The 19,259-nt window shown below is 39.8% G+C and overlaps 1 protein-coding gene across 1 annotated transcript in view; it reads left to right on the top strand.

The window, feature by feature from the left end:
* The window catches only part of LOC104271960 (mineralocorticoid receptor), a gene marked incomplete at its 5' end in the record, with an annotated part of 90,263 nt that extends 88,417 nt beyond the window's left edge, over window positions 1-1,846 (top strand). The window contains one exon of the mRNA XM_009866810.1: window positions 1,250-1,846. Within this exon, the coding sequence (XP_009865112.1) occupies window positions 1,250-1,405 (156 nt within the window). The remainder of the gene's footprint in view (window positions 1-1,249) is intronic.
* Between the last annotated feature and the right edge of the window lie 17,413 nt (window positions 1,847-19,259).

Here is a 19,259-nt window from a genome sequence, read left to right as displayed (position 1 = left end):
TTGTGGTTTTTTTTTAAAAAAAAAAGAAAAGAAATACTTCTCTAAAGATTGCCTCTCTAGTTTAATGAATCATAGAATGGCCTGGGCTGGAAGGGACCTTAGAGATCATTTAATCCAACCTCCCTGTCATGGGCAGGGATGCCACCTCTCGACTAGATCAGACAACACATGGGGTCGAGCGGGGATCGAACCCGCGACCTTGGTGTTATCAGCACCATGCTCAACCAGCTGAGCTAACCAGCCCCCTGCAATGAGTAGTAAGCAGAAAAAGAAAAAAAAAGCTTGGCGTGTGGGTATGCATTTAATATAAATAGAAATGCTTTACAGGTTAATAGAAACTGTGATGCTCTAAAACCTGAAAAGCTATGGGGTGACACAGCATTCATGTTGTTGAGCTAAAAGCATCAGCCGCTCTGGCAGCTGTAGGTCATGGACCCTGGAGCATGTACTGACGGTAACCAAATAATCTGGTTTTTAACAAAGAGGTACCCAGCTGAGAGTTGGAGATACCATAGTTTATTGGAGATCTTTTGCCCCTGGGCAAGAGGCTTTATTCTCATGGACATGGAGTACCTATAGTTTTCATGGTGGCCAGTTGCCTGTTAGTGAAATGAAAAGTGCACGTATGGTGAAAAAAACAAATCTAGTGTCTTGTTTTTTCCTAGTTATCTGAGAGACTGAGAGAACTGGGGCTGTTCAGCCCCGAAAGGAGACGGCTGAGAGGGGACCTTATTAGCGTACAGAAATATCTGAGGGGTGGGCGTCTAGAGGAAGGGGACAATCTCTTCTCAGTGGTGCTCAGTAGTAGAACAAGGAATAATGGGTTTAGGTTAGAACACAGGAAGTTCCGTCTCAATACGAGGAGAAACTTTTTCCCTGTGAGGGTGACAGAGCCCTGGCACAGGCTGCCCAGAGAGGTTGTGGAGTCTCCTTCTCTGGAGACATTCAAAACCCACCTGGACACGTTCCTGTGTGGCTGCCCTAGGGGATCCTGCTCTGGCAGGGGGGTTGGACTAGGTGATCTCTAGAGGTCCCTTCCAACCCCTAATGTTCTATGATTCTATGGTTTTTAAAGAGTTAAGGTAGCACTGTGTTGGCTTCTTTTGTTTGCTTTTTAACCCCTGCAAAAGGACTGCCAAGTCAGAGTAAGGTGCCATTTCTCAGTAATAACCTATTATCAATCAGCTGTTGTTTGCATGCAGAATTCTCTGTGTTTTTTTCCTAAAAAGTGTTTCTTTCTGTGTTTCAGCTTGTTAGTGACTTATTGGAATTCTGTTTCTACACCTTCCGAGAGTCTCAGGCACTGAAAGTAGAGTTTCCAGCCATGCTGGTGGAAATCATCAGTGACCAGCTACCAAAGGTGGAATCTGGGAATGCCAAGCCCCTGTACTTTCACAGGAAGTGATAGAAGATGTCTTAAATGGAAGAACTTTGCCTTAAGTTTCCCTGTGTTATTCCACACCCATGAAGGACCCAAGAAACCATATTTTAAACATGCTATTTACACTTGTTCAGCAGTCTCTGAATAGTCTAAAATCATCCGAAGGGTTTGGGGCATGGAAAGCAGTTGACTCGGATTTGGCAAGACCTAGATGTTTGGAAAGGTACCCCATAACCCTAAAACACTTAGAAAATGTTCCTGTTCCTCTGGATGAAAAGCCATATCTAGTCAATAACTCTTTGATTTTGATATTTTAACAGATGGAGTTTTAAATATGCCATGTAGTTTCTGGTATTGTTTGCTTGTTTTAAAAGGGTTCAAGAACTAACGAGAACTTTTTAAAGCTTACCCTTGGTTTGCACATAAAACGTAAAGTCAATATGGGGCATTAATATTCTTTTCTTGTAAAAAAACAAACAAAAAAACAAACAAAAACTATATATATATACACGCATATATACACACACACACACACAAACCCTAATGTGTAAAGTAATAACAGAACATTTGGTGTGGAATACTCTGTTATCCCCACCTGTGGCATTTGTTATCCCATGTTATCCCACCATAGCTGATATACACTGTGTTAAGTGTTCCATTTACTATTTAATTAAAAAGGATAAGATGAGAAAACAAATGCCCTGGTATCAATTTATAGTACCTATTGTGCTGGCTTTACAAATAATTTTTTGCAGTCTTTTGCTGTACTGTACATTGCTGTATGTATAAATTGTGAAGGACCTGAAATAAGGTGTAAGGAACTTTTGTAAATGAGACAAAAAAAATCTTTAATGGTTAATAGGATGAATGGGAAAGTATTTTTGAAAGAACTCTATTTTGCTGGAGACTATTTAAGTACTATCTTTGTCTAAACAAACAAGGTAATTTTTTTGTAAAGTGAAATGTTCTGCATGCATAATGAACCGTTTACAGTGTATTTAAGAAAGGGAAAGCTGTGCCTTTTTTAGCATCATATCTAATTTACCATCTTACGGTATCTGTTGTAAATAACCACACTTAACCTTTTTGGTTGTATTTAAGCCTTTCTGTTTTCCTCTCTATTTTTCTGCCCTTTCGTCTTGCTTGCAAGCGTCCGTGATTTGAGCGCATCTTAGAAACCCTGCTTCCTATTTCCGTAGGAAACTACATGACGTTGTGTTTGCCACTTTACAAAGGTTTCATTTAACAAGACAAATTACGGTCTCTCCAAAGCTTTTGCCAGCTTAATGATATAGTGAGTTTGTGCCCTCTGTTCCCTTTCTCTCTCAGGGGAGCAGGGGTGAGTAAGATTTTGAATGATTTTTCTTTTTTTTTTTTTTTGTATTAAAGTTTCCCAGATTGATTGTTTTTCCTTTGAGTACTGGAGACATAAAACATCTTAAAAGGTCAGATTATTATTATTTCAGATGGGGGGAGAGCGAGTTCTGGTTCTGATGAAGGGAACATGCAGATCATTACAGTAAGTACATCGAGCAGATTCGGACTGGCGAGAGGGATGGTAAGGTACGGATAAGGGTGGATTAGCCGAGTAGAATTTTTAGTGATAAGCTAAAACCGTACGTAATTTTGTAAGCATTTTTGTAATAATTAGAACACATCTGAGAAGACAAACGTTCGCTACACTGCAAGTTCAACTCGGTCTGATTTTGTCTCAAAAAATTGTTTTCTGTAGAATAAGACTGCAAAGAAAAACTTTTTGAGGTGATTTTCACTATTTCACAATTTGTAAGCAAAAATACAAGATTTTGGAGTAGAATAGAGGACAGGTGAACTTTTCTGAGGCTCAACTGTTGCTGCCATATACTCACGTTTAAATAGAATAGTTTTTCAGAGTCCTCATCTCTAGCGTTCACTCTGGGTGCCAGCTCTGGGTGTTATTTTTGAGCTCTAGTTTGTCCCTTGGCCGGTCAGAATGTAGCATTTCTTTTAACTCGTGGTCGAATTAAGACTTCTGCACCCTTTCGGAGTCCCAATTTCGAGGTGTGCTTTGGTGCACTGAAGACAGTCAGTGCTACTTGTCTTTTTAAATGATGCCTGCCTTATGCAATGGGTTATCTGTAAAGACTGTATTCAGAGAGGGTTTTTTATATATAAATATATACATACATATATTATTTGCATTTTGAAAGTCTAATTCATAGGCAGATCTTTCAATACTGACCTGCACAGCAATATGAAAGCCAAACTTCCAACGAGAGCTACACAGCATGCAGACTGGTTGTTTACAGTAAAGACACAGTCATACATCCATCTCTTTTTTTTTCTTTTTTTTTTCTTTAAAAAAAAAGAAGTCTAAAATAGAAAATTTCAAAGCCAGGTTCTGGGTGAATACAGTCTGCAGCAGCTTTTTATATTAACAAAGTTACTGCCTCCTTTTCTGTCTGAGAGTAACTTTGCTTGATTAAAACAGCAAAGCCATATTCTACACTTCACTGTTAAATGCCTGTCCCAGTCCAAATTGTTGTCTGTTTGCTCCTATTTTTGTACCTTATTACTTTTAATCTTGGTTTGGTACAATTCATAATTCACAGAAACTTCATATAATTAAACACACTAAATTAGTTTTAAAAAGCAATTTATATCTTTATGCAAAAACGTATGTCTGTCTTTGCAAACAACTGTAAGCAGATTATAATAAATCCTTTACTTTAATCACCTGTTGTTTATGAAACCATTCATTGATTATTATTTTTTGCTAGAGATCATTGAAATAATAGATGCAATTGGATATAGATGTCGTAAGAGGCAGTATTCTCTTATCAAGGACACTTAAGCAGAATAGCCATCACTTTTTTTATCTAAACCTGTGTACAGCAAAAAAAAAAAAAAGGAAAGAAAGCAAACAAAACCCAGCAATGCTAGTTTTTAGCTACCGGGAAGTTATGTTCTTTTGAATTTGTTTAGAGTGAAATAGGCATTTGTCTCCTGCAAAATACAAGACTAACTAAAAGAACTTTTGGAAGTGGGCTTCTGTTCATTGAGCTAAATCATTTTGTTGTAAGACGGAGCAGAGATACACAGCAAGAGCATTGTATACACAGTTAAACATGTAAAATAGTGTTAATGTACTGCAGTGGGTATTTCAGGAATACTACACATCGTGCGACTCAACAGTTGCGCAGAATAAATAGAAGAGACTAAAGTTTGCAATATCAAAATCTTATTAAAAGGATACTTTACAATCAATAATGCAAAAAGCTAATTCACAGGGTGGTGTTTTTCACTGACTTGTTTAAACATTTATGAAATTAAACAATTCTACAGTTAATGCACTTTTAATTGTTTATTAAAGATTTGACTTTTTCTTTTTTTAGAGCAATGTTTTCAGCTGGAGGTCAATGACTTGATAAGATAGAGAGCAGTTCTGAGGCCAGGAAGCTCAGAGGAATGTTTAAGAATTCTTGGAGTTTAAATAGATTCCTGGATGACAAATAAAGGCAGCCAGCAGTACGGTGTAAACAGTAAAATCTATGCATAATGATGCATTTATAATTAGGGGTTTGCTTCTGTATGTTTAAAGCTTTTTAAATAAATAGAAAATATTGTTTGGTCTTTATGTTAATGTCTGCAAGTACCTATTATTTTTTTTTCTTTTTTTATACAAATTGTACAAATATACATGAATTAAACTGGTTTGATTGCAAGTATTTCTTGCATTTTAATCTCAGATAGGTCCTGGTGCAGCAATGTCCTTGGAGACAAACTTCTGCTCATCTAGAAACTGTATTAAGTAACACAAGGTAACTACAGATGTAACAACATCATTCTTTTTACATGTAGAAATTTGGTTTCATCAAGCTCTACTAGTTTGGATGATGCAGCGCATACGGTGGCTTTGGCCACAGAGCAGCCACTCACGCTATAAGGAATTTGGGTCACTTAACCTGGATCTAACTGGGCTTGGCACCGTCACACACAGAGACATGGACAGACTCACACACATAGACACATACACACAGACATGGCCATACAGCCATGGACACACAGACACACGCTCCATCCCACTCAAAGAAAGAAACCTCACAACCTCCAAGCAGCCAGAGGCATCTGGCTTCCAGTTTCTGTTACCCTGTAGCTGCTCTGTCTGTTGACCAAAGTCACAAATTCCCCTCATGGAAGCAGGGGTTTGCTGCTCTATACACATAACGAGTTACACAAACTTTTCATTGCCAAAAATCCTTGCACTTGCCTTCTGTTTGCTGAATTGTCAGAAGGAAAGAATAATAGAGGCTCAGCAGTGTTAAGAAAAATTTGCCATATGTTTACCAGCAGATGTATCTGTCATATGCTGTTCTAGAAATAAATAAGAAAACTCTATCACTGCTTAAAAACATAACAACACTTGTAATCTGACCTCAAGCTGGGACACTGTTTCCTTTCAGGTATCTACAGACACTGGGAGCTTATGATGAGTACAAGTATTACTAAAGACAGAAAAGGGGGGGAAAAAAAAAGGCCCTTTAATTTCCAAGATGTTGCTAGGTAAAGCACGTCATGCCATAAGGATTTTAAACACTTCAGTTGTAGATAGGATGAAGTTAGTTTGGTGCTTACCTGTGGTTACCACCAGCACAGAGGAGGGCACACGGTTGAACACTGATGTAGAAAACGATGTCCAAGGCACATTCAGCTTAGAAGGTGAAACTCCAGCAAAGCTTTCCAGTTAAACGCTGCATTCAGTGCTGGCACATTTACACCCCACATAAAAACCCTCTGTCAGCAGCTTTTCTCTTTAAATTGCAAACTAGGTAAGAGTTGTGCAGTGGGCTAAGAGGAAGAGAACAAGGCAGGGAGAACTGAGAAAGACAAGTGTCTCTAATTTTCATCCCATGTCATGCATTCACTACCACGAGCTTGAGCTTTTGAAAACTGACACGTCTGTGCCTCCACCTGCAGCAAGGTGGGGGGAACCCACTCTGAAGATTAAGCCGAATCTACACCCACAGCTATGACACGAGAACAGTCCCCCCGTGAGAGGACGGAGTCAGGCCGGACCCATGGAGCATGTTGGCTCCTGCTGCCAGGCCAGAAGAGAAGAGCCCCTTGACCGGGTTTCTCCACAACCGATTCCCTGTTCTCCCTTCCTGCCTCAAGTTGCTCTGCGTGTTGCTCTGCCAAAGCGTACCACACCATGACAAGAGGCATGCCCTAAGGCCCAGCTTGCTGAAAGAAAACGATCTCAAAGAATGGGAAAGGGGCCTGACTTACTTGGTACAACATTTAATTTTTAGCATCCTTTCATCTCCCACTTCCAAACAGGGTGTCGTGCACAGCTGTTCAGCAGTGAGGATACGGAACGAAATGTGCCCTGGCTACTCGGCTGTACAAGTCTGTACTCGGACTTGGTACGACCGAGCTGATGCGGAAACCCATATGCTGGGTAGCAGCTACCACAACTAAATTCCTACGAGGCAGTGTGGTTAGCCCGAGAGCCAGATCTGATCTGGCTCAGCTCACACTGCTGCTTTTAGACAACATCGGGGATGTGAGAAGGTTTAGATTTAGTGTTACCTCTGCTCCATGTGTTATTTTCTTCTCGTTCGGGTTCTGCGTGGCTCCAGAAGTAACAGGAGTCTCAAAACATATCACCTAAAGGCAAGTGGGGTCACAGGACTGGATGGAAGAGACACTAAATCTTTATATTCCTTCTTTATATATCTGCCTTTTTAAACCACCTCAGTTAAAAGGAAAAAACAATCCCCCCCCAAACCAAACCAAACTACAGAGCTAGAGCTAAGAAACACACTGAGAATTTTGAAAGACAGCAGTCAGAACAAGATCAAACACTCGCTGCATGTTTAAAACAACAACAAAACAAATGGAAGCGACTTAAAAGCTTGTAGGCTTTGCATCATCACAGCTTAGCCACCTGACAAGCCAGTGTAACCTCGCTGCCACACCTACTATGCCAGTAACGAAGATTTACACTCTCCCTCTTCTTTCAATGTTTCCTACCGACTAGTAGCCACAAAAACTGAGTCTGGCCACAGAAACACCATACGGCCTCCAGAACCGTCCTCTTTAAGGCCAGAAATGAATTGACAGAGCCCAGGCAACACGATACCCAGCCAGAACCTGCTTTGCCATGCGAACAAGCCTGAGTAAGGAAACCTGCAATCTGTTGCTGGATGTACCGGTGCAATGACTTCCTTAATACCGAGTCAGGAAGCAAATTAAAGAACTTGATCTCCATCACAGCAGGCCAAGAGTCATCTTCAGTGCTTGGGTTACATAGCCACTACACCAAGACAAGAATTACCTAAAGGCTGTATGGCAGAGACTTGCACTGCTCAAATACTATGAAAATACACCAAACAAAACTCCTCCAAGTGATGAGGTTTAGTGCTGGAGAGCTGTACTGGCTTGGCCCACCACTGCTCCATCTGGAAATGATTTGCGCATACTCCAATGGTCTGTGCAGTCTGGGCAAAGGAACAAAACAATGGTATGGAGTTAAATCTTTAGGGGAGAAAAAAAGCCATCCCAACTTCACAGCAGCATTAACCATTAACTGGTTTACTAATCACATTAGTTAGAAAAACCTGCAAGCTAAGTATATCTGCAGTAGATGACTCAAAATCCACAGAGTCCAATTTAACAAGTAAGTGAGCCTGTATGAGCAAGTCATCCCGTCATATTTTCCTGCATCCTCTCCACTGCCTCCCAGAGGGTCTTGCTTGATGAAGAGAGAAATACAAAGATCAGTGATGAACTACATGTGACTTAACTTTTTTTTTTAATCACAAGGCGTGGATTTATATACCATGAGATACCTGGAAGCTTTTTCAATGACCACAGCCACTCTTACCACTCAAATAATTCTAACAAATTCTGAGGCAACTACTTGAGGATTCTGATATTGTGAAGTATCAATATGACCTTACAATTGACAATTACAGGAGAGGAGGAAAAAAAAAGGAAGCTCAAGGAGGAGTCAGACAGACAGACAACAGATAAAATACAAGATACCTCCGGGATGCGCAAGGATCACAGCCAGGGATTCGCTTTTCCTTTTGGCTTGAGCTGGCAGAGTTGCCCATTTTAAGTGAGGAAAGTTCCCCATCCATCCTGGAGCCTGCTCAACGCTGACCGTGTATGGCTGCCAATAATTATTTCATGTCACAACTTACAGAACCAGAACAAAATATTCTCCAACATAGGAATGACTTAGGTCAAATAGCAAATAACATTTTATTTCATTTACAGTGATATTTTTGAGTAGTAAAGGAACCATGACATATAGGAGCCTGTAATAAAAGTTCATGTGTCTTATCTCTATAAAATAAATGAAATCATACACACAATATCAACCAGTGTGTTCTTTGAAGACATTTGAAAAAATGTCATGTCTTGATGCCTGTTATTTTACTTACTGTGGTGTCTGTTCTGTACTGTCTATTCCACTTTGAAATATAATTTAATTGTCAGCATGATAAGGTTTTTTTATCTAACAGTATTTTCCAAACCCAAATAATACTCTGTTAAAAGTGCTGGTTATTGATGTATAATCTCCTAAGTTTATAAAAATCTTCAACTGACAGTTGAATTACAGATCAACCAAATATTTGACTTAAAATGCTACTTATCTTGCAAACAAATGTACCACTACCGCTCTTTACAATTGAAAAAAGCACCCTATTAAAAAAAAATTAACCCATATCCCTCCATCTCCCTTTCTCGTCAACCCTGCCCTTTGCAACCCTTAAAGAATCTCTTTTTTGCAATTCATTTTTGGCAACACTTAATGTCTTTGTACAGAATCAGATCTTCAACCCTTAGTCAGGCTCTTCGTTGATGAAAAGCAGTCACAAAAGTAGAGAGAAGTGACTATAACAAAAATCCATGGATACCATGTACACCTTCTTGGCGTTCAATGCACAAAGCTATAAAAACTGAACATAATTTTGTGGAATAAGTCCTCTTTTGCCATTTAGTGTGCCTTCTAGCCATCCCGGTTCTCTGGAAAATTGCACTGCAAAAGAAAAGGGAACAAAAAATAAATTACTGCATCTTTTTATGATTGAATTAGTACTTTGAGCTTCAGCTCCATGACAGCAGGCAAAGCATCCATAAAAACATCCAGTCTTCTGCAATGGCCAGTTTAACAATCTGGCCAGGAAAGATGAAGAGGATACTGAACTTAAATACTTCCATAATATAGGTGCTTGAACTATCTTCTGCAAAGTTTGTGTGGTGAAATAGCTTTTAGGTGCAGCAGACTTCATTAAGGAAACAGTTAATGGAACTGTAATCTGTAAAATAAGGGTTTAAAATCCGGACACCTTTGAGGAGAAGTTAGAATCGTGTCAAACAGTGGGGAATCATTTCAGCGTCTAGGGGCAAAGTGAGACCAAAAACTCTTGAGCAGAGGTGATAAATCTGAAAGTTCAGAGTCACCAAAAAATGGCGCAGGACCTTACTCTGAATGAAAAGTGAGCGTGTAAAGGAGTAAAGGGGAAAGAGAAATGAGCCAGATCTCAGTCCAAGTATCGTCCCTTCACAGAGCTGAGCTGCTATTGGATGAGACCAATGGACAAAGTCTGAATCATTGCTCTGGTTAAATCCTCCCTCTGAAATGCAAATACACAAACACTAGTCACAAAACACAAAGGAAAGGCTTGAATCATACGCCTTGTTTCTTATTGCCACCCTAAGTGCTAATCCCAAAATTTATGCAAGAACATCCATGAATCTGAATTTAGAAAAATTCCAGCTTGGGCTCTTAAATAAAGAAAGATACTCTGTGAGCAACAGAACTAATGAAATGTGCCTTCCTATATATATTTTGGCCACATTTGCCAGGAAGTTAGAAGAGAAGTATAAGCCTTATTTCTCTGGAAAACAGACTAAAAGTCCTCAAATTTCCCCATCAAATTTTTTGTAAGAATATGACACAGGTACTGACTTACCTATGTAACTGTAAACTCCCACACTCCTAGCGACCTACGATATTCTCTTCCATATTAATTTATCCTCGCAGTGCTTCCGAGACAGACATTATTTAGGGAAGAGATCAGACAAATGCTGAAACAGGCTGCCAGCCATGTCAGTGCTTTATTTAAAACATATTAACACATTGAGGAATGTGATATTTGTAGCCTTCTACAAATCAGGGAAATAACAGTTAAGAGAGAGCAACATGTGAAGTCTCACTTTCAAAAAGCATGGTAAGGCTCTAAATTTGAGCACTTAAAAGATACTTTCCTGTAGTTTTTTTTCCTCATGTCCTATTATTGTCACGCAGAAGCTGTGCTCAGAAGCCACAGTTTATTAAACAGCAGTTAGGAATCCAGAAAACAAAATTGCTCCAAGGAATCCAGAAAACAAAATTTGCTTTCAAACGATACTGATGGTTTAGATTCAGATCAAAAATCTGGGGTTATAGATAAAACAAATACGTTGGACAGAAAGATCCCCAAAGGAAAAAATTACCTTGCAGGAGCTCTGCGCATACAGTAACTTACATTACTATTAGTTACTACAGGCCCTCCTCTCCTTTTGTCATTTTTATTCCACAATTACAGAGTACACACGCATTTAAGACTGCATCGCTGACACCACCACAAACCTCCCTCCAGAAGCTCCACCGCAGCGGCTGTAATTCCAGCCTTTCCAGACAATACGCCAACCGCTCTAGTGGGCAGCCAAAACTCCCCCTGGAGTCTCCCGTGCCTACGGAGCACATCCATACTGCAGGAAACAAACTCCAAAAAAGGACAGACTAGGAAGAAAAACAACTAGAAAACCTGGAAGTAGGAAATTTCTGCTTGTCCTCTGGAGCTCAACCTCAATTTACATCAGAAAGAGGATAGGTATTACTGGCATATATAAAGTTAATTTTTACCAATTTATCTAGATTTTTCCAATTTACCTAAAATTTTCCAATTTACCTAAAATTTTTTTTTAAATTCAGTTTGATGAAGAGGAGGCTTAGGGGGGATCTCATCATGCTCTACAATTACTTGAAAGGACATTGTAGAGAGGTTGGTGCTGGTCTCTTCTCACAGGTAATTAGGGACAGAACCAGGGGAAATGGTTGCAAGTTGCAACAGGGCAAGTTTAGGCTGGACATTAGGAAGAAATTCTTCACAGAAAGAGTGGTCAGACACTGGAACAGACTGCCTAGGGAGGTGGGTGAGTCGGCATCCCTGGATGTTTTCAAGTGTTGGTTAGATAGGGTGTTGGGTGATACAGTTTAGGGATGACCTTGTAGTGTAGGGTCAATGGTTGGACTTGATGATCCCAAGGGTCTTTTCCAACCTGAATTGTTCTATGATTCTATGCTGAATCATTTGGGTCAATAACAGCATATTTCAAAAGAAATATTTTATAAACAAATTTGATAATGTAATACTGAACCTTACACACAGCAGCACGTTCAGAGAGAACTCACAACAGCCAAAAGATTGCACTTGAGTGACAAATACCACCTTCACCCCAGAAGACTAAACATGGACGGTACAGCTGAGCTCTGTGCTGAGGGAATCAAGTACTGTATGTATATGTCACACAGCTCAGGGCCTCGTCGCTTGTTAGCAGAAGTTTCTTGGAGACTCAATTAACACTGAAGAAAGAATTAGCAGGCAGACTACACGCAAGATCACCATTTCTAGAGATCATCCTTTGCTTAAAAAAATCCTGCCAAGAAATAACTTATTATTTGGCAGCGGTGGCAACTCTCGTGTCAGGTAACGCTTTGGCCCCCATTGGCAAGAAGGGTTAAACGTATGTCACTGACTTATTCTGTAGGCAAACGATATTAATGGGGAAGCTGTCCAAATGTAAAGCTGCTTGAAGCTCTGACAATCCTGTTTTCTCTGCTAATACATTTCCAAAGCTTAGTGTACAACAGCCTTCGTGCGAAATAGAAAACAAGTTCACAAAACATCTTTTGTGTGCTATCACATACAGCTCTTCTTAAACCCTAGACACAGGCTATTTCTGAAAAAAAAAATACCCTGCTCAAGAGAAGGTGTTCCATAGTGTCCCCTTTCTGTCATTTCTTCTCCGTCAACAATGATTACAGTTCTTAGCACTTTCTCAGGCCTGCCTCATTTAAAAATGCCTTGCTGCAGAAACCACACATTTGGCCTTAAAGCTACAACCCATTATTGGACCAAGCATCCCACAGGACGGGATGAGAAAATACTCGTGGTGTAAAAAATATGGAGCAGAGAACTAAAAATTAAGTATTTCCATCAAGGTTTAATAAGCACAAGCAAGACTGCACAACAAGGCCAGTCAAAGAACTTCCACTGAGAGCCGCCGCCTCTTAGGACAGTGGAAATAGCAAAGTTGAGAGCCCAGAGTGGGACCCACTGCAAGGCCACTTCAGAGTCACGCTCGAGCGGAGGCGAAGCATAGAGAAGGAGAATGTCTGACCATCAGTAAGGACGGCAAGCACTACAGAAGAATCACATCAACTCAAATGGACAAACAAAATCAACAGACTTTCAACTTGCAACGAGATCTCTAAGCAAAAGCTCTGTTGACCTCATCCAGTCAAGAAAAACCAGTAAGGTCAACTGGGCATTTGCAGGGTTTCTTCTTACTTTTCTGTATTCTCCATAGGAAATAGTGTGAGAGGGCCTCCCTTTCTAATGGACTACTTTACCAAAGTAATGACCCCAATGAGCTACATAAATGAGGACTGCGTTTTGTGGGCAACAGAAATCTCCCTGCTAAAACCATGACAAAACCAGAACACGCTTCCACAGAACCCACATGGGCCAATTTTTCAGCAAGAAATTAAAGCAACAAAATGTGTTTGCAAGCCCTTTGTGTTTAGAAATCCCTATGGGGTTTTGTAACAATCCCTATGGGCAAAGCTGACCGCAGAAATACAAAAATGGTTTAGCATGTTTAGGGTTTAGCAAGGAATTTGAAATTCAAAAAACTTGCTGTTTCCGTTAAGTATGTTGTGAGAAGCAGAATTATCTTGTGGACAGGTCACAGGGCAAGGAGGTCTTCTTCCTGACTCTGCTAAGGATTTACTGTGTGACCACAAATAAAGCACTGTGTGAACACAAATGCAAGTCTGCCTATAAAAGCTCAGGCTTTCCTGAGGAAAACTACTGTAACCAAGCACTTTCTCATTTTTACCCATGTTTTCTCTCCCCTATAACCTGATTTTAAATATTCTAAAAAGCTTTGATGAGAGCTATCTTGACAAGTTTCTAGGAAGTCTCCCTGCCAGCAATACTGCCAAGGAATTTTGTTGTATCAACACCATTTATCCTATCTAAAATACTTCTCCCTAGTAGAATTCCCATTTACTGACTTCTAAGCAGTCTCTTTCAATAACCAGAAATTTAATAACACTTAGTTCCAAGGCTGGCAAGGTTTCAGTGCCAGGCAGTCTGACTATTCTTTCCATGATTATTGGGAATATCTGCTTCAACAACCACCACAAAAACACAGAGCCAGCATATGTCTCTCTCAATCTCAGATCATACGCGGCTTTGTCCCGTATGTGCTCTTATCCAGCTGCAAACTCCTCAAGCTTTGCCTCTAACCACTTGAATTATGTGCTGTCAATAATACAGCCTGTAGCAACTGGAAATAAAAATCTTGGCACAGTCGAAGGTAAACTGAATTGAAGATTTTAAAAAAAAATCAAGTGGATATTGTTTAAGTTACGTTATTCGTTTTCTTACATGATTCAATTAAATAGAAAACTTTGCCTTTTATTTTTAACTTACCAGATGGCGCCTTAGCGTTTGTATTCTATGACACTTCAACGGAAAAACTGTGGGATTCGGGGTGACACAACATATATGCAATACTGAAAACACCTGAATATGCAAATATTCAGATTTTGTACAGATTCCTATCAGGTGATGTAAAGCTTAATTTAAAATATTAGTAAATCTAACCTTGTCAATCAAAGACATAAACAGATATTCTTTTCTCCATTTAGAAACAGGAAATGGAGACAGGAGTAAAGGTTAAACTCTTATCTCCTTGCACCAATATTACATTTAGCAGCTATGACAGGTGCAAGACTGTACTTCACTAAATGCCATTATCCTGTCTCAGGCTAGAGCAGCTGGAAAGATTCATCCAGGATAAGAACAGGTAAGAGAGAACTGCTGCAGTCAACATCTATGGACTGAAAAAGATGAAACAGAAGAGGGAAGGGACACAAAATAGAAAGGAGAGGGAAAAAAAGAGAGAGAGAAGAAAACAAAGAAAAAAGGGAAGAGAAAGGAAAAAAGTCAACAAAGTGCAAACAGTGAGAGGTGAAAGAGACAGGATTAGAAAAGTGAGACAGGCAGGATGGAGAAAGGAGACGAATAAAACCTTCACTAATGGAAGCAGCACTTTTTAGTAGACATTAATTTAACAGTTACTTTAATGGTTGATACTAGCTGTATGTCAACTTGATTGATGCGTTGTCACTTTGATAGTTAAGGTTATTGGTAGAGCTGCAGAATTGATGTATTATTACTTTAATTCTTCATTTGGGGGCTTTATTAGGGCATATGGGAATTTAAATTGAGTAACTAAAGAACCTGAATTGATTCGCCGGAATGTGATCCCAGCATAGACACCAGGGTGCCTAGTGCAGGAGGAAAAGGCCTACGGGAAGGCATGTCAGCGGTTTCAAATATTCTCATTTAATGAGAATATCTTTCTGTACCGCCAGAGCCTTCCATGACATAACCTTTACGGAAACCATTACGGAATGACCATTATTACATACGTCCAGTTACCGTCTTATTATTTGCATGCACTCCTCCTTTTTTTCTGCCAACCCACAGCCTACCTTAGGCTGAGAGCCCTGCAGGGCAAAGACAATGCCTGTAGAATACCCAGGATACAGTGGAATAAAGCAAAACAAACATATTTATGAAGATATGATTCTTCCCATTGGAAATCTGCAATTAGGTTTTCGAAATGCAGTCTATGTAACCTTTTTCCAAGCTTCCCACCTTATTTGTACGATCATGCAAAAACAGAGTCTTACAGTTGAAACATGTCTCCACAGCTGCCAAAGAGTCAAAAATCCATCCTTTTCCTTGGACAATCCAACTCTCCAGCTGAACAACTGAACTGACGCTCTAATGCAGAGAAACCACACTAGCTTTGTCGTAACTTCTAGTGATCTCTTCGCACGAGAAAAGAACCTTAACGTTACTGTCACACAAACGCACGACACAGAAGCAACTGCTTCCTGAAAGACTTCCCCATGCCAACACAAAAGGTGCGCAGCCCTTGCTGTTCTGCATTAGAAATGTCTATTTTCTATCAGATCTTTTCCCCCCATGCACTAGATTTATTTTTCTCCCCAGTCCACAGTTTTATGTCTGCTGAAGATCACTATCAGTCATGTTTTAAAAAACTTAAATTAAAATAACTGGTGTTAGAGACTTTAAAAAGAGCAATCATTTAGCTAATTCATCTTTAAAAGGTTTCCCACCTAACTTGATTCAGACGTGATTTGCCTGCAAGACAGCTCTAATAGGAAACATCAGGTATGATTTTGTAAAGCGGCTGCTAGAAGGGAAGAACCTAGTGAGGACCCCCGGACCACCTTACGCTGCAAAAAAAAAAGCAGAACGGAAATCTGGACAAGGCTGACTTGTTACTTGGAGGAGGCAGAGGACACAAATGTCCAATGCTCTGTCTACTTTAAAATAAGTATCAGAAAGAAGGGGAAGGAGATCTCTATGTCTGTGGAAATTTTGTTGTTGTTATACATGCTAAAAAAAAAATAGACCTTCTGCAGAGCTTCCCATTTGTTTCTACTGGTTAAACGAGTTATGAACATTCTACTGGGGTTGGGGAAGACAGGATGAGGAGATTTTGATTTATGAGAAAAACCTTCCCACACAGACTTTTGAGCCACTTTTTGAGAGTTAATGGTGCATTTGGGGCAATGCAAGACTTAGTTAGTCAGTTTTTTAACGTCTGCAGGTTGATGTTTTCCAGTTGTTTCAGACTGTGCACTTTTATCTTTTTCCTGCTGGATATAAACTGGGAATCTGGAATAGTTCACCTTTACTGGACACCCAACCAAAGATTCTCACATGTGGTATTTGAATAGCAGGGCAGCACGTCTGGTCATTAAATACCACTTTCCTTCTCAAAAGCACATAACAGATTTCTGACCTAGTAGCGAGCTAGAAGTTGACAATGGATGAGAAGAGAAAACAGGCGTCACCACAGAATTTGCAGATTTCTGAGAGCACAGTATGCCTCTGACTACCCCCCTGCCTCCAGACTGAAATACTGGTCTCAGTACCCACAAGGTTCTTACGGATGTAATTCTCAGATTGCTTTGAACACCCCAGTCTGCGCAAAACTTGGATGAAGAGCTGGCCATACTTAAGAGTCACTCCCTTTTCTCTTCAGCGATCACCTGACTTACCTGGAACTCTGCTTGCCTGAAAAATTCTTAAACAGATTTATTTTTTTTCCTTTAAATGAAAGCCCATATGTTATTTTACCACGATCGTGCACATTTTAAAAAATACAGTTGCATAGGCCAATATGTTTTTGTCTATCGCTGAATAACCTTTTTTGGTACTACAACACATATAAATGCTGCTGAAAAATTAAGAAAAATTGTGTCTCCTCCACCAGAAATCAGAGTCATTACCTCACAGTGCTAAGTATATGCTAATTAGCTTCTGCCTACCACAAATCTTCTACGTCACCAACTGTGTGCCATCGGCAATGCTGGCAGAATAGCACTAAAGCTTGTATTTTCATCCAAAACCGTTTTAGCAGTTTTCTGAATTTGTTTTTCATTGCTTTATATTTACTCAAGCAGTACTTACCATCTTCAAAAATTGCTCCTATCTGAAACGATAATTCAGAGCTATGTTCTGCTTCGCATGGATAAACTGCTCTCGCTTTTCGGTGGGCAATGCTGAAAAATGAAATTATGAATTATAGTAATTTTTTCCTATTATGAAGACACTCTCTCAACCATTCTCTCTCCATTCTCATTTGGAGATGACTAAAACTTTAAACACAATTTCACATGCATCACTACAGGCTTATAATTCATACGCACAAATGCCAAAGCTGAAGCTTCACGGCTTACTGTTGGCATTTCTGATTATCATACTCCCAACTTTACGTACACTTATTTTTGTAATAGTTAAACTCAACTTCCAACTACAGTTAAAATTTTGCCAAGTGCTAATCAGCAATGTAATCAACAGTAGGCAAAGCATACCATCCTTAATTTATAGACTAATCATCATTATATCTCCCAAAACGTTTCTTCATGAATCTTGCAATTCCGCTGTTCACTATCACTTTTTACATTTTATCAATTTTTATATTTGGTCGCAATACAACGTTACTAGACTACTGAAGATGCTGTTTTGCCCTAACTACAGTAAGATTTCTCATGTTTCAGGCAGTCTTCTAGAGGTGTTCTCAGGATGCTCAGTATATAAAGTCACCCACATGAATTTGGCCAAAGTACTCATTTCTCCAAGCACTGTAAAGCAAAGATCTTGGAATATGTAATTATTTTTGGCATATCTCATTTCAATCATAGAATGGCCTAAGCTGGAAGGGACCTTAGAGATCATTTTAATCCAGCCTCCCTACTGCCAGGGACGCCACCTCTCAACTAGATCAGGCAACACATGGGGACCGAACGGGAATCGAACTCGTGGCCTTAGCGGTGTTGGCGCTACGCTCAACTGACTGAGCTAACCGGCCCCCTAATCACACCTTTGCAAATTGATAGCTTGCTGCTGCCCAACGACTCTTTATTTAGACACAGCACCCACACCATCAAACCATCTTTGATGGAGGCCAGGCAACGATAACTAGACATGCAACATTGGGAAAGGTTCTCCCTGCCCCAAGGAACTTGCAGTCAAACCATCAATACAGTTCTGGCACAAAAGTTGACCAGTAATGAGAAATGGAATTTTGTTACCAAGCCCCGGACAGAATTTATTAATATACCCAACTACTTTCATTAGCAAGGCAAATATTACAAAACTTGAAGGAAAAGGCTAAGACGGTAAAGACCCTCAAAGGAAAAAGTGAAAATACTTCAAAAGGTGGGCAACAACATGGAAGGAAGCAGAAACAAGATGGAAGGAAAGCAGGTCAAAAGAGCGAAAGAAAATAAAACCACAGAGACTGGGTAAAGACGTGGGAAAGTCTTTCAGAGGCCAAAAGGCTAGGCTGAGAAACTGAAACATGACATGGGTGGCTATGGAGAAAAAATAAACTGTATTTTAAAAGACACTCTAAGAGTATCACTGCAGCAGAGAGATGTTATGAATTGATAACCCAAATCAAAGCCTACTTGTGTTGTGCCTTCTACAAGGAAGGTATTCAAAGGAAAAATAAGACAAAGTAGATGGTTATTTTATTCTGTCAAAATCACTATGGTTGCATTTTTTGATTTGAGATCATCCTTCTCATACTGCGGAAGACATGAATTAGTCATTTTTTAAAAAGATACAGAAAGAAAGGAGGCAACTAAATATCCAGCAAAAGTTGAAATGTACATCGTACCTTTCCACTGCTCTGTCACTCCCAGTGGCAGGATTAGGGAAGAAGAAAGCGGCCAGTGCAGTATTTGTGGCACCTGGGTTAGCAGACGGAGGATTCATCCACGAGACCATTGACGGGCGGCTTTGACCAGGACTAAGAGGAAATATATCCAAGGCAGAATTAACAAGGTGAATAAAAGTTCTTTTCATGCTAGTACGTTTGAATTTTAGAATTGGGTAACTAGTTAGATCCTCAAATTCAAACCCACTAATAATGTTGAGCTGATTTTGCAGACATAGCCACTGTATGATTCTGCACTTCCTCCTTGAAAGTATTTCTC

The sequence above is a fragment of the Apaloderma vittatum genome, unplaced genomic scaffold (assembly GCF_000703405.1).
Source record: "Apaloderma vittatum isolate BGI_N311 unplaced genomic scaffold, ASM70340v1 scaffold24533, whole genome shotgun sequence".
Taxonomy (NCBI): domain Eukaryota; kingdom Metazoa; phylum Chordata; class Aves; order Trogoniformes; family Trogonidae; genus Apaloderma; species Apaloderma vittatum.
This window is presented reverse-complemented; position numbering and strand designations above follow the sequence as displayed.